This window comes from Oncorhynchus masou, chromosome 11, assembly GCF_036934945.1.
Source record: "Oncorhynchus masou masou isolate Uvic2021 chromosome 11, UVic_Omas_1.1, whole genome shotgun sequence".
NCBI lineage: Eukaryota > Metazoa > Chordata > Actinopteri > Salmoniformes > Salmonidae > Oncorhynchus > Oncorhynchus masou.
The window spans coordinates 33,552,516-33,569,729 of NC_088222.1; the positions used below are offsets into that span (position 1 = coordinate 33,552,516).

The window sequence follows — 17,214 nt, forward strand, 5'->3', positions numbered from 1 at the left end:
TACATTTACACAGGTGTGTTCTGTCCTGTTAAATTTACACAGGTGTGTCCTGTTCTGTTAAATTTACACAGGTGTGTTCTGTCCTGTGAAATTTACACAGGTGTGTTCTGTCCTGTTACATTTACACAGGTGTGTTCTGTCCTGTTACATTTACACAGGTGTGTTCTGTCCTGTTACATTTACACAGGTGTGTTCTGTCCTGTTAAATTTACACAGGTGTGTTCTGTCCTGTTAAATTTACACAGGTGTGTTCTGTCCTGTTAAATTTACACAGGTGTGTTCTGTCCTGTTAAATTTACACAAGTGTGTCCTGTTCTGTTAAATTTACACAGGTGTGTTCTGTCCTGTTAAATTTACACAAGTGTGTCCTGTTCTGTTAAATTTACACAGGTGTGTCCCTGTTCTGTTAAATTTACACAGGTGTGTCCCTGTCCTGTTAAATTTACACAGGTGTGTTCTGCCCTGTTAAATTTACACAGGTGTGTTCTGTTCTGTGAAATTTACACAGGTGTGTGGGCGTGTTTCTTGATTTAATGCCTTCCACATTAAACACTGGAAACATCACACGGTTACTTTGGTCAGGAAAAATATTTCCTTCCGACTCACATCACATAAAACCACTACACATGAATAATGATGGTAGGATTTGTTTGACTTTTGTAGTCAAATAACGTCAAATAAATAAAAGCATTTAGATAAGGAAGAGTGATTACAGATTTAACAGCGATACGGATGAACCTAGGCACAGTCCAAACTCTGCACCTGGAACAATGTATGATGGGACAAAGAGTTTTGGACTAAATTAACAAGCACGATTTTGTGTGTTACTAGAAAACACTTAACTTTGGTACAGCATGTGCAGTGCCACATGGCATAAACATCTCCACCTGAACAAATATGGTCTGGATATCAGACATCAGTACCAACCCCATTTTCTCCCAACCATCCCATCTCATGTACCTTGCTGTTGACAGGCTGAATGGAGAATGGATAAGAGAGGCTTCAATACACACTCGTCTTGACACACATTTTAAAACCCAGCTGGTTCAAATGAACCTCTCTTCCACTGCATGTTACCTGTCAAAGCTGGTCTACCCAGACAAATTCCAAAGAGGAGGTGGAGGGGAGGATAGATGGGGGTTGCAAGGAGAAAGACAGAAGGGGAGGTTCGGGTGCCAGGGCCAAATCTTCATCAGATTAGGGATGACAAGAAAGATACAGTTTGGGATTGGGCAGATTAGTCAGCCCGTTTGGTTTAAACGATGTCTCGAAAACAGTGTTCAAAAGGTCCCCCTTCGCCTGCATAGGCCCTGAGCTCTCCTAGGCTTTTATGTAACCCCCCCCCCCCCCCACCCACATCCCTGTCGCCAACGCATCAAAGCCTCTGCCGCCAAACTAAAACAAATGGAGACACGTGTGTGTAAAAATGTGTTTGTGTGGGTGTGTGTGTGTGGGTGTGTGTGTGTGGGTGTGTAGAAGGCTATGGTGCCATGTTTAGCTACGTCACACAGCTTTAGAGATGTTATTCTTTCTCCGCCCTCCAATGTTGTTGTGTTCTCTCTTCAGAGACAAAATAATAATATCCACCATGTCACAAGCGGAAAAACTCCCACACGTCCTAATATAAGGAGCTACCTCTTTCCATCTCAGTAGAAAGGAAAGTGAAATAGAGAGAGTGAGAGGAACATGTGTGTGTGTGTGAGGAGAGGGAGAGAGAGTAAAGAGAGAAAGTGGGAGGGAGAGAGCGAGAGCAAAGGAAAGCTGAAGATATAAGGGGATAAAAGCATGAAACAAGGACAGGTTGTGTTACTGTGTAACGATGGAGGAAGTGACTGAGCTGTGACCCGTGTTGGTACGAGACAGAAAGCCATGAAACATCACAGAATGTCTCCCCTTTAATAAGATGTACTGCAGTTGAAGAGAGGAAAAACAATTGAGAGAGGGTAGAGGGAGAAAGAGAAATGCAATGAATCACAGTGAGAAAGGTCTCTCTGGTTGGTCCTATTATATCTCCTCTTGGCCCAGGTCCAGTTATACCACTCTATCACTCATTAGTAAGATAGTCACCCTCACTCACTGAACATGGCCACTGTGCAGCTGAGGGAGCTGTTGACTGTGGGTGTAATGGTGCTAGGTTTAGTGTGGGGACCAGAGTGCTGAGCTAAGTCCAGTGTGTTGATGTGATAGACACCCCCACATCTCTCGCCACTTTAAAAAACCTTGACTCTTAACTCTGGGTTACTAACTCTGCCACTGTTTATTGGCCTTCAGTCGCCTCGGTGGGAAGGCAGAGAGTGAAAATAACTGTAAATAACCACGATAGACTTTTTACTGCTCTAATTTATAACGTCTGCTCAAGGTGGTAGAGGGGAATATTAGGCGAGAGGAAATTGTGACAAGAAAAAAGGAACCAGAGGAAGAGTAGTGTTGACGCCATGACTGAACATTAAGCAGAAAGCTGTGGGGGTTAAGGTTAAAATAATGCTCCGTCTTCTCTGGGCTTTGTCTCGGTGAAGAATCCCAGCTCTCCTCAAGCCTCTTACACAAACACACACAAACATTCACATGAATATGCACACACACAAACATGCATACACACACAACCAACACAGGGCCAACAGGGCCAGGGATGCAGCCCACCATCATAGCAAATGAGCGGCCATTGGACAGCCATTCGTTAACCTGTCATCAAGATGATCCCTGGCCCTGGGACTGCCCTATCAGCTGGAAGTTCACACACTGTCAGGAGTGTCTAAGTGTAGCACACACACACACACACACCCCCACACACAAACACCCACCCACAAACACACACCCACCCACACAAACACCCACCCAGTGAGAGCCGGCTGGCGTCTGCCAGCTTCCTAGCATTCCTCACATGCCTGCACCCTCACAAACACCCCTGTAGGTACTGTATATTTGGGTTTGACCCCCATTTGTTTTGACAGTAAAGGGGATCGTCTAAAAAAACGCAATTTCACAGAAAGGAATGAGGACCGGAAACAGACAGAGCAAATGTGATATGATTCTAAAGACTGCATTCACATACTGTCTAGCCTAGTGGGCAGCATGGGGGGGCAGCATGGGACGAGGGCAGCATGGGGGTGGCCAGCATGGGACGAGGGCAGCGTGGTACGAGGACAGCGTGGGACGGGGGCAGCGTGGGACGGGGGCAGCTTGGGGGGCAGCGTGGGGGTGGGCAGCGTGGGGGTGGGCAGCGTGGGGGTGGGCAGCGTGGGGGTGGGCAGCGTGGGGGTGGGCAGCGTGGGGGTGGGCAGCATGGGGGTGGGCAGCATGGGACGAGGGCAGCATGGGGGTGGGCAGCATGGGGGGGCAGCATGGGACGAGGGCAGCATGGGGGTGGGCAGCATGGGGTTGGGCAGCATGGGACGAGGGCAGCATGGGACGTGGGCAGCATGGGACGGGGGCAGCATGGGACGACGGGGCAGCATGGGACGAGGGCAGCATGGGACGAGGGCAGCATGGGACGAGGGCAGCATGGGACGAGGGCAGCATGGGACGTGGGCAGCATGGGACGTGGGCAGCATGGGACGTGGGCAGCATGGGACGAGGGCAGCATGGGACGAGGGCAGCATGGGACGAGGGCAGCATGGGACGAGGGCAGCATGGGACGAGGGCAGCATGGGACGAGGGCAGCATGGGACTAGGGCAGCATGGGACGAGGGCAGCATGGGACGAGGGCAGCATGGGACTAGGGCAGCATGGGACGAGGGCAGCATGGGACTAGGGCAGCATGGGACTAGGGCAGCATGGGACTAGGGCAGCATGGGACTAGGGCAGCATGGGACTAGGGCAGCATGGGACTAGGGCAGCATGGGACGTGGGACAGATCAGAGACCCTGGTCCTCCTTGTTCACTGAGGTGAGTCAGGTGACCAGGTCTCTTACTATGGAAACCATACATATCTAACCTAATCTTGTCCCCTACCAGGTACTTTTCCTTCTGTGTTTAAATAAAAACACGTCCTCATAGCACAAAAGGGGCGGCAGCGTAGCCTAGTGATTAGAGCGTTGGACTAGTAACCGAAAGGTTGCAAGATCGAATTCCCGAGCTGACACGGTACAAATCTGTCGTTCTGCCCCTAAACAAGGCAGTTAACCCACTGTTCCGAGGCAGTCATTGAAAATAAGAATTTGTTCTTAGCTGACTTGCCTAGTTAAATAAAGGTCAAATAAAAAATAAAAAGACATTCATAATCCAGCAGTGGTCTGAGTGGTGGCAGAGGATTAAGGGCCGTGTGTGTGTGTGTGTGTGTGTGTGTGTGTGTGTGTGTGTGTGTGTGTGTGTGTGTGTGTGTGTGTGTGTGTGTGTGTGTGTTAGAGAGTGAGAGAGCCTGGCGGTTATGAACACAGTATATGCAGGGATGCTGAGCTGCGGTCCAGACAACCAGTCAAATCAATAACACAAGCCATTTTAGGGAGAACAAACCACCATGGCTTCCTGCCCTTTGGCCAAACACAGAACCTGGATCCATCAGACTTAGTCCCCCCAGTCCTCTTGAACACACCCTACTATACCCTGCTGTTAAACAACACTGCCCACCCCATCCTGCTGTTAAACAAATACAATAACAGACTGGTCAGAGAAAACAGGAGAGGAAGAAGGAGGGAGACGGAGAGAGGGACACGGATGGGTCTGCCCGAAGTGAAAGCTTTGAAAGTCACTCAGACACAAGGAGTGGAGGGTCAACATGATCTGACCCCAGGTCCATCAGAGACACGACCTCTCAAAAAAACTGGAAGCTCATTCGATGTGCCTTCCCTAATTGCTCATATTCCTCCTATGACTAGCAGGTGCCATGTTTTATGAAAGGTTGATAACACATTTATAACACACCTCACAGTCACAAAATGTATGAATGCATATACTACGTATAGGACAGCTGCGTACATACTTAAAAGATGTGATTCACTTAATTATCTAAGCCACCTGGATCATCCCATATATCTACAGGAAAAGAGCCAAGACATTAATATCAATGCCATACAAGTATATATGTATTGTTCTGTGCGTGTGCATGTGTGAACCGGTCTGTGCCCCTCAGGGTGGTGGTGTTGAATATGAACTCTGCTAGGTTTATTTCCCTGCAGACATAACGGATATGGAGGAGTAAACATGCCAGTAAAACAAACCCACCCATCCCAGACATGATACAGCCGGCAGTTCTTCTGTTATTGAACCCATATAATTGACTCAACGACGCCATAAAACGCTAACGGGTTACATTACCGGCCCTGATAGAACAACTTGGCTGTCACTGTAGTGGAGTGACTCAGAGACTCCAGCCGGTGAAAGAGGTTTCCTGTGTGTGAGGTGCTGTACTGTACTCTACTGTACTGTAATGGTCTGGAGTGGAACATGCCGTAAAATAAGTAGTCCAAGAACAGCAGTTGGCTTGACCTTCAGCATACCAGTCTCGTAGGATCTATCAGAGGTAGTGCACTACACAGAACACTAGGGTGCCGTTTAGGGCAAACCCCAGTGTAAGGTACTTAACAGGAGTACAATCCCATATGGACGCCAGTCCCCACACTATATGCAATTTGAAATTGTAATATCTCGTGGCTTGGAAATGCCAGTCAATTGTGTCCAACTCCAAATAGCCCTTACCTTTCTTCTGAAGCTGTGCTCTCTCCTTCTGCCGCAGGTCTGTCTCCCGGCCCAGCACCTTCCTCTGTCTCTCCAGCTCACCTCGTAGCATCCCCAGACGCATCTGCATACACTCCCGCTCCTTCTTCTGCAGAGAGAGAGCGAAGAAAGGAGAGAGGTGGAGAGGAGAAAATGAAGAATAAACAGAGAGAGAGAGTGAGAAAGAAAGAAATAGAAATAGAGTATATATGTTTCACCACAGCAAGTGCTTTTCATTATTCCAGCTCAACACCGTATCCCCATTAGGTCTCTCAGAACAAGCCACACAATCTAGGGCCAATCCCATAACAAACTCATTCAATATGCCTCTCATAACCCATTATACACTGTCAATACCGGATGGATGAAGACAAGTGGGGCCTCAAACAAGGTCTTTCAAAAGAACCCCTCCAAATTGGAGATCCTCATATAAAGGCCCAAAGCGAGTTAACCCCTTCATGTCCATAACGGAAATATATCATTTCCTTTGGTACACTTGTTCTCTGAGCTTACTGAAGACAAATCTGGAAAATTATTCTTCAATTGGCCAAAGTGTTTGTCTAAAAAACAAGTTTTTGACACTGTACTATATTTAGTCTTTGGACATATTTTATGAATGTGAATTCATGTGAATACATGTTCAAATGATCAGATCTTAATAATTTGTGGTAAAAACACAAAAGTACGTGGACACCCCTTCAAAATTAGTGGATTTGGCTATTTCAGCCACACCCGTTGCCGGCCGGTGTATAAAATCGAGCACATAGACATCTCCATAGACAAACATTGGCAGTAGAATGGCCTTACTGAAGAGCTCAGTGACCTTCAACGTGGTACCGTCATAGGATGCCACCTTTCCAACAAGTCAGTTCATCAGATGTCTGCCCTGCTAGAGCTGCCCCGGGAAACTGTAAGTGCTGTTATTGTGAGGTGGAAACGTATAGGAGCAACAACTGCTCAGCCGCAAAGTAGTAGGCCACACAAGCTCACAGAACGGGACCGCCAAGTGAATTTTTTTTTTTTTATCTGTACTCGTTTGTACCACTCAAAACCAAGTTCCAAACTGCCAATGGAAGTAATGTCAGCACAAGAACTGTTTGTCAGGAGCTTCATGAAATGGGTTTCCATGGCCGAGCAGTGGCACAAAAACATGAGATCACCATGCACAATGCCAAGTGTCAGCTGGAGTGGTGTAAAGCTGCAACGCGTTCTCTGGGGGTGATGAATCACGCTTCCCCATCTGGCAGTCCGACGAGTGAATCTGGGTTTGGCGGATGCCAGGAGAACGCTATCTGCCGCAATGCATTGTGTCAACTGGAAGGTTTGGTGGAGGAGGAATAATGGTCTGGGGCTGTTTTTCATGGTTTGGGATGGGCCCTTAGTTCCAGTGAAGGGAAATCTTAATGCACCAGCAAACAATTACATTTTAGTGATTCTGTGCTTACAACCTTGTGGCAACAGTTTGCGGAAGGCCCTTTCTTGTTTCAGCAAGACAATGCCCCTGTGGGCAAAGCGAGGTCCATACAGAAATAGTTTGTCGAGATCGGTGTGGAGGAACTTGACTGGCCTGCACAGTGCCCTGACCTCAATCCAATCGAACACCTTTGGGATGAATCAGAACGCCGACTGCAAGCCAGGCCTAATCGCCCAACATCAGTGCCTGACCTAACTAATCCTCGTGGCTGAATGGAAGTCCCCGCTGCATTGTTCCAACATCCAGTGAAAAGCCTTCCCAGAAGAGTGGGGGGATCCAACTCCATATTGAACGCCCATGATTTTGGAATTAGATGTTCGACGAGCAGGTGTCCACATACTTCTGGTCATGTATTGTGTATGTGTATATATATATGTGTGTGTGTGTGTGTGTGTGTGTGTGTGTGTGTGTGTGTGTGTGTGTGTGTCAAAACTATGATTATATTTGAGATTCTTCAAAGTGGCCTCCCTTTGCTTTGCACGCTGTTGGCATTCTCTCAACCAGATTCATGAGGTAGTCACCTGGAATGCATTTCAATTTACAGCTGTGCCTTGTTAAAAGTTAATTTGTGGAATTTATTTCCTTCTGAATGCATTTGAGCCAATCAGTTGTGTTGTGACAAGGTAGGGGTGGTATACAGAAGATAGCCCTATTTGGTAAAAGACAAAGTCTATATTATGGCAAGAACAGCTCAAATGAGCAAAGAGAAACAACAGTCCATCATTACTTTAAGACATGAAGGTCAGTCAATACAGGAAATATCAAGAAGTTAGAAAGTTCAGTTGCAAAAACCATCAAGCGTTTTGATGAAACTGGCTGTCATGAGGACCGCCACAGGAAAGGAAGACCCAGAGACTCAGAGCTCAGATTGCAGCCCAAATAAATGCTTCACAGAGTTCTAGTAACAGACACATATCAACATCAACTGCTCAGAGAAGACAGTGAATCAGTCCTTCATGGTCAAACTGCTGCAAAGAAACCACTACTAAAGGACACCAATAAAAAGAATAGACTTGCTTGGGCCAAGAAACATAAGCAATGGACAATAGACCAGTGGATATCTGTCCTTTGGTCTGATTAGTCCAAATTTGCGATTTTTGGTTCCAAACGCAGTGTCTTTGTCAGACACAGAGCTGGTGAATGGATGATCTAAGCATGTGTGGTTCCCACAATGAAGAATGAAGGAGGTGTGATGGTGTGGGGGTGCTTTGCTAGTGACATTATCAGTGTTTTTTTAAGAATTCAAGGCACACTTAACCAGCATGGCTACCACAGCATTTGGCAGCAATACGCCATCCCACCTGACTTGCGCTTAGTGGGACTATCATTTGTTTTTCAACAGGACAATGACCCAACACACCTCCAGGCTGTGTAAGGGCTATTTGACCAAGAAAGAGAGTGATGGAGTGCTACATCAGATGACCTGGCCTCCACAATCACCCGACCTCAACCCAATTGAGATGGTTTGGGATGAGTTGGGCCGCAGAGTGAAGGAAAAGCAGCCAACAAGTGTTGAGCATATATGGGAACTCCTTCAAGACTGTTGGAAAAGCATTCGAGGTGAAGCTGGTTGAGAAAATGCCAAGAGTGTGCAAAGCTGTCATCAGGGCAAAGGGTGGCTATTTGAAGAATCTCAAATATAAAATATATATTGATTTGTTTAACAGTTTTTTGGCTACTACATAATCCCATGTGTTATTTCATAGTTTTGATGTCTTCACTATTATTCTACAATGTAGAAAATAGTAAAAAATAAAGAACAACCCTTGAATGAGTAGGTGTTCTAAAAACTTTTGACCGGTAGTGTACATATCAACAATATCTAAATAAATACACACACACACACACACACACACACACACACACACACACCACTAGAGAATATGCAGTATAAGCAAATCCAATGCAAGTCAATAGAGACTGGAGAGAGAGTAATTTTACAAAATTCTCTCATCTTAAACATGTTCAGATCTAAATTTTTGGTATATTTCTTGCCTGGACCAAAATTTTAATATACATTTTTGCAAATCTATTAAAAATAAAAACACCAGATTTACTTAAGTATTCAGAACCTATGCTATGAGACTTGAAATTGAGCTCAGGTGCATCCTGTTTCCATTGATCATCCTTGAGATGTTTCCACAATTTGATTGGGGTCCACCTATGGCAAATTCAATTGACTGGACATGAAAGGCCCACACTTGTCCATACAAGGTCCCACAGTTGACAGTGCATGTCACAGCAAAAATCAAGCTATGAGATTGAAGGAATTGTCCGTAGAGCTCAGAGACAGGATTGTGTTAAGGCACAGATCTGGGGAAGGGTACCAAAACATTTCTCCAGCATTGAAGGTCCCATGAACACAGTGGCCTTCTTAATCCTTAAATTGAAGAAGTTTGGAACCACTAAGACTCTTCCTAGAGCTGGAGGCCAGGCTAAACTGAGCAATAGGGGGAGAAGGGCCTTGGTCAGGGAGATTACCAATAACTCGATGGTCGATCTGACAGAGCTCCAGAGTTCCTCTGTGGAGATGGGAGAACCTTCCAGAAGGACAACCATCTCTGCAGCACTCCACCAATCAGGCCGTTATGGTAGAGTGGCCAGACGGAAGCCACTCCTAAGTAAATGGAACATGACCACCCTCTTGGAGTTGCCAAAAGGCACCTAAAGGACTCTCAGACCATGAGAAACAAGATTCTCTGGTCTGATGAAACCAAGATTGAACTCTTTGGCCTGAATGCCAAGCTTCACGTCTGGGGGAAACCTGGCACAATCCCTATGGTGAAGCATGGTGGTGGCAGCATCATGCTGTGGGGATTAATTTCAGAGACAGGGAGCCGGATTTAGGTAAAGATGAACGGAGCAAAGTACAGAGAGATGCTTGATGAAAACCTGCTCCAGAGCACTCAGGACCTCATTCTGGGGTGAAGTGCCGTGTAAATGACTTCTTTGCACAATTCTAGCCAGAGTTCCTCTGTCCAATGTCTGTGTTCTTTTGCCCATCTTAATCTTGTATTTTCTTTGGCCAGTCTGATATGGCTTTTTCTTTGCAACTCTGTCTAGAAGGCCAGCATCTCGGAATCGCCTCTTCACTGTTGACGTTGAGACTGTTGTTTTGAGGGTACTATTTAATGAAGCTGCCAGTAGTGGACTTGTGAGGCGTGTTTCTCAAACTAGACACTAATGTACTTGCCCTCTTGCTCAGTTGTGCACCGGGGCCTCCCACTCCTCATTCTATTCTGGATATAGACAGTTTGCCCTGTTCTGTGAAGGGAGTAGTACAGTGTTGTTCGAGATCTTCAGTTTCTTGGCAATTTCTCGCATGGAATAGCCTTAATTTCTCAGAACAAGAATAGACTGACGAGTTTCGGAAGAAAGGTCTTTGTTTCTGGCCATTTTGAGCCTGTAATCTAACCTACAAATGCTGATACTACAGATACTCAACTAGTCTAAATAAGGCCTGTTTTATTGCTTCTTTAAATCAGGACAACAGTTTTCAGCTGTGCCAACATTTTTGCAAAAGGGTTTTCTAATTATCAACTAGCTAATCCAAGTTATAATTTTAAAAAGGCTAACACAACGTGCCATTGGAACACAGGAGTGCTGGTTGCTGATAATGGGCCTATGTACACCTATGTAGATTTTCCTTCTTTTTTTATCTTCCGCTTCCAGCTACAATAGTCATTTAAAACATGAATAATGTCTACACTGATCAATTTGATGTTATTTTAAATGGACAAAAACTTTTCCCTTACCTTTCAAAAACAAGGACATTTCTAAGTAACCCCAAACTTTTGAATGGTAGTGTATATACCAACAATTATTAAGATCTGAACATGTTTAAGATGTTTAACCTACACTCGATCCCTCCGATGTCAACAACTACAGACCAGTATCCCTTCTTTCTTTTCTCTCCAAAACTCTTGAACGTGCCGTCCTTGGCCAGCTCTCCCGCTATCTCTCTCAGAATGACCTTCTTGATCCAAATCAGTCAGGTTTCAAGACTAGTCATTCAACTGAGACTGCTCTTCTCTGTATCACGGAGGCGCTCCGCACTGCTAAAGCTAACTCTCTCTCCTCTGCTCTCATCCTTCTAGACATATCGGCTGCCTTCGATACTGTGAACCATCAGATCCTCCTCTCCACCCTCTCCGAGTTGGGCATCTCCGGCGCGGCCCACGCTTGGATTGCATCCTACCTGACAGGTCGCTCCTACCAGGTGGCGTGGCGAGAATCTGTCTCCTCACCACGCGCTCTCACCACTGGTGTCCCCCAGGGCTCTGTTCTAGGCCCTCTCCTATTCTCGCTATACACCAAGTCACTTGGCTCTGTCATAACCTCACATGGTCTCTCCTATCATTGCTATGCAGACGACACACAATTAATCTTCTCCTTTCCCCCTTCTGATGACCAGGTGGCGAATCGCATCTCTGCATGTCTGGCAGACATATCAGTGTGGATGACGGATCACCACCTCAAGCTGAACCTCGGCAAGACGGAGCTGCTCTTCCTCCCGGGGAAGGACTGCCCGTTCCATGATCTCGCCATCACGGTTGACAACGCCATTGTGTCCTCCTCCCAGAGCGCTAAGAATCTTGGCGTGATCCTGGACAACACCCTGTCGTTCTCAACCAACATCATGGCGGTGGCCCGTTCCTGTAGGTTCATGCTCTACAACATCCGCAGAGTACGACCCTGCCTCACACAGGAAGCGGCGCAGGTCCTAATCCAGGCACTTGTCATCTCCCGTCTGGATTACTGCAACTCGCTGTTGGCTGGGCTCCCTGCCTGTGCCATTAAACCCCTACAACTCATCCAGAACGCCGCAGCCCGTCTGGTGTTCAACCTTCCCAAGTTCTCTCACGTCACCCCGCTCCTCCGCTCTCTCCACTGGCTTCCAGTTGAAGCTCGCATCCGCTACAAGACCATGGTGCTTGCCTACGGAGCTGTGAGGGGAACGGCACCGCAGTACCACCAGGCTCTGATCAGGCCCTACACCCAAACAAGGGCACTGCGTTCATCCACCTCTGGCCTGCTCGCCTCCCTACCACTGAGGAAGTACAGTTCCCGCTCAGCCCAGTCAAAACTGTTCGCTGCTCTGGCCCCCCAATGGTGGAACAAACTCCCTCACGACGCCAGGACAGCAGAGTCAATCACCACCTTCCGGAGACACCTGAAACCCCACCTCTTCAAGGAATACCTAGGATAGGATAAGTAATCCTTCTCACCCCCCCCCTTAAATGATTTAGATGCACTATTGTAAGTGGCTGTTCCACTGGATGTCAGAAGGTGAATTCACCAATTTGTAAGTCGCTCTGGATAAGAGTGTCTGCTAAATGACTTAAATGTAATGTAAATGTAAGATACGAGAAAGAGGGAAAACTCTGAAATTACTCACTCTCCAGTCTCCATTGACTTGCATTTGCTTATACTGCATGTAGTCTAGGGGTGAGAAAGTGTAGATTTATTTGTTTATATAATTTAAACAAGTATTCACATGAATTGATTCATGAAATGTGTCCAAAGACTAAATATATTACGATACAGAAACAGGTCAAATAACAATACTATATGCTTTTAAACTATTTATTTCTGAAATGCATTTCAAAATACTCAGGAAACTAAGTGTATGTCGCAGGTCACTACTTCACAGGAGAGCCATTTGAACGTAAACCTTTTTTGTTAGCTAAATGCGTTTTTGGGCAGAAATGGAACATGTGAACTGTCATGTACCTTACATACCTGTATGACATCTGTAAATACGAATACAATTGTTAAATTATGAGCCTAGTTGGTTTAGCCACAGAAAAAGTCAGCAACCTTCCCACTAGCCATGATTGGCTTTTTTTAATGTATCGTGTAGTAGAACTGTGTAAGTGTAGTTCTCCACTTTCTGGAAGATGGAGATGGAGAAAACACTTCACTCTGGATTACATCTTCAAATTAAGGACAACCATGGCATCCGTGACAGGAAGAAGCGTCCATCTGTGATGTATACACGTAAGATAGTCTAGCTCGCTACATTTTCAGATATTACACCCTTCTAATTTTGACAGAAAGTCATTTTAATTTTGAGTTAAAGTGTACTGTTAGCTAGCTAGCTAACATTATGTGTATGATCTTATTATTTTTTATCTCAAAGCCATTTGCTTTGCTAGTTATATCCTAATTTTAGCTAGCTAACATTGAACCTGGTTGGTTAGCTACCTGCATATTCATGCAGGGTAGTAATGTCATGAGTTGGGATTATGGTTCATTGTTTACCTAGCTAGCTCCATGTCTTAACAAGAGACCACTATGAAAAGTATCCTTTTCAACAGAATGTCACTGCGACAACTGTTGATAGAAGTAGCTGGTAAATTTGCTCTACTCCGATTTCAGAGCACTCTCGTCTGAGTGTGCCAGAGCGCAGAGTAACTGACAAATTAACGCTCAACACCCGCTGAATATGGCCGGTGTCAGTAAACGTTGCCAAAAAAAACGTAAATTGTTGCCAGCAACACAGTTGCAGTCACCAACGCTCGGGATAACATAAAAACAGCCTAACCAGCTCTGCTAGGGCGAGAAAATGGTCAGTGAGCGGTTCTCTCATTTGTGTCTGGAAGTAGCTAGCAAGCTTGCCAACGTTAACCAGTTAGCTTGGGCGCTTGACTGTTGTTGTTTAGACAGAACACTCAGATAAACTCTTAAAGAGATGGGTGGGGCAAAAAGCTTAAGAGGGTGTGAACGATGCTGAATGGGTGTAGACAAAGAAGAGCTCTTCAGTAGGTACCAAAACATTCAAAGACCATTTTCTCAAAAGGGAGTTTACAAGTTTATCAACTTTCAAAGTAGAATTACTTTCCCGTTGTTCCTCAAATGCAGTGTTATATACCATTTTGTAGCTCTTAATCCAATGTAAAAAAATAAATAAAAAACACTTTCAAATTTTGATACATAAGACAGAACCAAGACGGTCGATCACAATTAAAAAATAAATGTATACATTTCCTCAAAATCCCAACTTAGATTGTCATTATCTATCATACTTCCAGTGTCAATCTTAAAATCTTCAATGTGTCATGTGTAGACACTTGGACTAACCTACTATGTTGACACCAATGTCATACAATTACACCATATGGAATTTGTCCTGTGGTGCATTTTGATATTGTACTAAATATAGTTCAAGGACGTGAATGGGTTTGAGGTCACTGCCAAGCGAGAGAGAGAACACCGCACTAACTGGCGTAAAGGGCCAGTGTGTTATGTAGCAAAGTGTTATCTGATAGAAGTGGGTGGGCTTTGTGACTGGTTCATTCTGAGACTGACATTGTGGCTGAACCCTCTAAGACCTGGAGCGGGGCTCACTACATCCAGGAGATGCAAGGCTGGGCCTTTAGCTGCCTTGTCTTGACTGGACCTTCCTCACTTCTGCCCTTTTCTCTCAGACCAGGGGTCTTCAACCTTTTTTTGCCCATGGACCTCCACCCAGGCAAACCGGAGACCCACGGACCCCCATTATATATTTTTATTTTTCCTTTATTTAACTAGGCAAGTCAGTTAAGAACAAATTCTTATTTTCAATAACGGCCTAAGAACAGCAGGTTAACTGCCTTGTTCAGGGGCAGGATGACAGATTTGTACAATACATTCAGTATTGTTGTAATCAACATTTTAAATGATTAGATTTGGTAGATAGTTTTAATTATTTTCACCTCCTACATTGTAATTGGAAGAGGAAGTGTAAACACTAAACATAGCCTATTATCTGAAAAAGGGAACTCAAAACACATTTTTGCTAATAACAGCTAATTAGCTGGTTAAACAAAGGTTATCCATGTTTTGGCAAACATGTACTGTACGAGGAGAAGATGAGAGAGCACCAACATCACCTATTCACTAATTTATCAGCTGCAGACAAGCCAATGGAGTTGGTGGGGGAGGCATAGAGTTAGTCATTATATTGCAGTCCTAACTATCCAAGGCCAGGCCAGGCCAGGTAGATGACGATGAGACCATGAGTGCTGAACTGAACCAAATACTTATCTTCCCTGGCTGGCAGACAGCTGGCTGTAGATTGATCATGGGACTGGCAGACAGCTGGCTGTAGATTGATCATGGGACTGCGGGGCACAGGGTTGACGGAGGGGGCTGCGCCAGTGAAACATTAGATTCTGATTACATCGGAGTGGACAGAGAGACTGAATCCTGCTGTGGTATTCACCACACAGCCTGAAGTCACAGTTTATCACCATATCAAACACTTCAGACTGTCAGAGCAGTAGGAGAGAAGCTGAGCTGTGTGTTTAGGTGTGTGTGTGTCCAGATGGCTTCCAAATGGTCTTGCTTGGAGAGGTGGGAGGAAGGGGCATATGAGAAAAGAAGAAATGATCATGAGAGACGTGAGGACTGGAGGTTCTCAAACGAGTGTGGGGGTGACAAGATAAATGTGCTACCATGTAAGAAATAGTACAGCATCAGCATTGCACCTTTTAGGGGTGGGGAGAAGGTGGTGCAGGGTCACACACACAGGGCTAGCATCAACACCAGATGACATCTAGCTCACCACATGCCCCGTCGCCTGGGTATACCTGGATAGAGCCATTAGTATATGCAAGTCAATTAGTCAACATCTCCAGACACCACAGGGTGCCTCCCCATCAGGCTCCAACACCATCCCCGAACATCTCACTCTATCTAGGGTTCACTTAAGGCCTGTTGGGAGGCCCCTCCAGCCCTGGATGTACTACCCCCCAAATGAAGAACAGCACTTGCTCTTTCGCAGGGCACAAAGTTGGAAAGATTAGAGGAGAAAGAGGGATGGATGGAGAGAGAGAGCTTGTCCTCCAACTCAAACCCATTTTGATTCCTCTGATCAGTATCATAATCCACCGCCAAGGAGGCTAATGAAAACCAGAGAGAGAGTAAGCTGACTGAGCATCTCCCTCCTCTTCCAGTCTGGCTGCTTGATATGATCATCCCAGTCAGTCCTGCATTCTTCTATCTTCTGACCCAGCAGGAATTTTAACCTTGTTATTTAGAGAGAGCATTTATTTTGCCAGTTGCCTGCAGCTGTGTGTGGTATCGACACACACACAGACAGGCACGCACACGGACGGACACACAGATGGCGATCGCAGCCAGGATCAGTAAATGCTGATATGCCTCTTATCAAGGTCTTCTGAGGCTTTTTTTTTAGGAAAACAGAGGGTGTCAGTCACTCAGACAGGCTAGATAGAGCCCCCATCTCCCGGAGTGTCAGAGCCCATATGTAGTGCAGGAATGCTGCAGCTCGCGTGTTAACCACCACGAACTACAGCCCTCCTCTAGCCTTTTGCCAAATGCCAGAGTTGACAGGTAGGCTGAGGCCGGTGTGTGTGATGTATGTAGTGCTTGCGCGGGTGCGTGTGTTTGCGTGCATGCATGCGTGTGTGTGTGTGTGTGTGTCTGTGCGCCTTACAGCCAAAGCGCTGTGTATTGCTTGTCTGAAGGTCCCCGGACATCAAACAGCCAGTTGGTCAGCTGAGTCAACAGCGACAGAGGCATAACCTGGCCGTAACCCTGGAGATCAATGGCAGAGTGTGGGTGAGAGGGTGAAAGGGCCACGCCGGGCCGTGTTGGTGGGCTCCATTCCACACCCTTTGATCCCACACAGACGTGAGGTGGGGTGGGCAGACAGAGGGAGAGAGAGATACTAACAGGGAGAGCACTCATAAACAGAGAGGGGAGACTCAGAGTAAGACACACACAACGCTCCCCTCTTTCGAAACCAATAACTCAGTGGGATCATTTTAAAGGGATCTGTCTCAGCTACAGTACACAGAGAGAGCAGCGGTGGCTGATCAAAAGGAGATAGAACATGATTTATTAGCTGAGGTGAACTCTAAAAGGCTTTGGAATGTTTCATTGAGGGGAAGTATCAGCCAAAAGGCCTTTTCAATGGGAACATTGTGCTGTAGTGTGTGTGTGTCTTCATCATCTGATTGACTGAGGTGCTAGTAAGTAGTCAGTTTAGTTCAGTGGTAAAGAACACAGCACTCAGACAACAACAGGCTGAGAGAGAAGGGGACAACTAACTGAGGTATGTAGGTGAACAACAACAAGAA

General features: G+C 45.9%; 1 protein-coding gene across 1 annotated transcript in view; it reads right to left on the reverse strand.

Annotated features, from left to right (window-relative positions):
* Window positions 1-17,214, reverse strand: part of LOC135548568 (UV radiation resistance-associated gene protein-like) — a 165,113-nt gene that overhangs the window by 81,494 nt on the left and 66,405 nt on the right. The window contains exon 8 of the mRNA XM_064978312.1: window positions 5,635-5,761. Coding sequence (XP_064834384.1) covers window positions 5,635-5,761 — 127 coding nt within the window. The remainder of the gene's footprint in view (window positions 1-5,634; window positions 5,762-17,214) is intronic.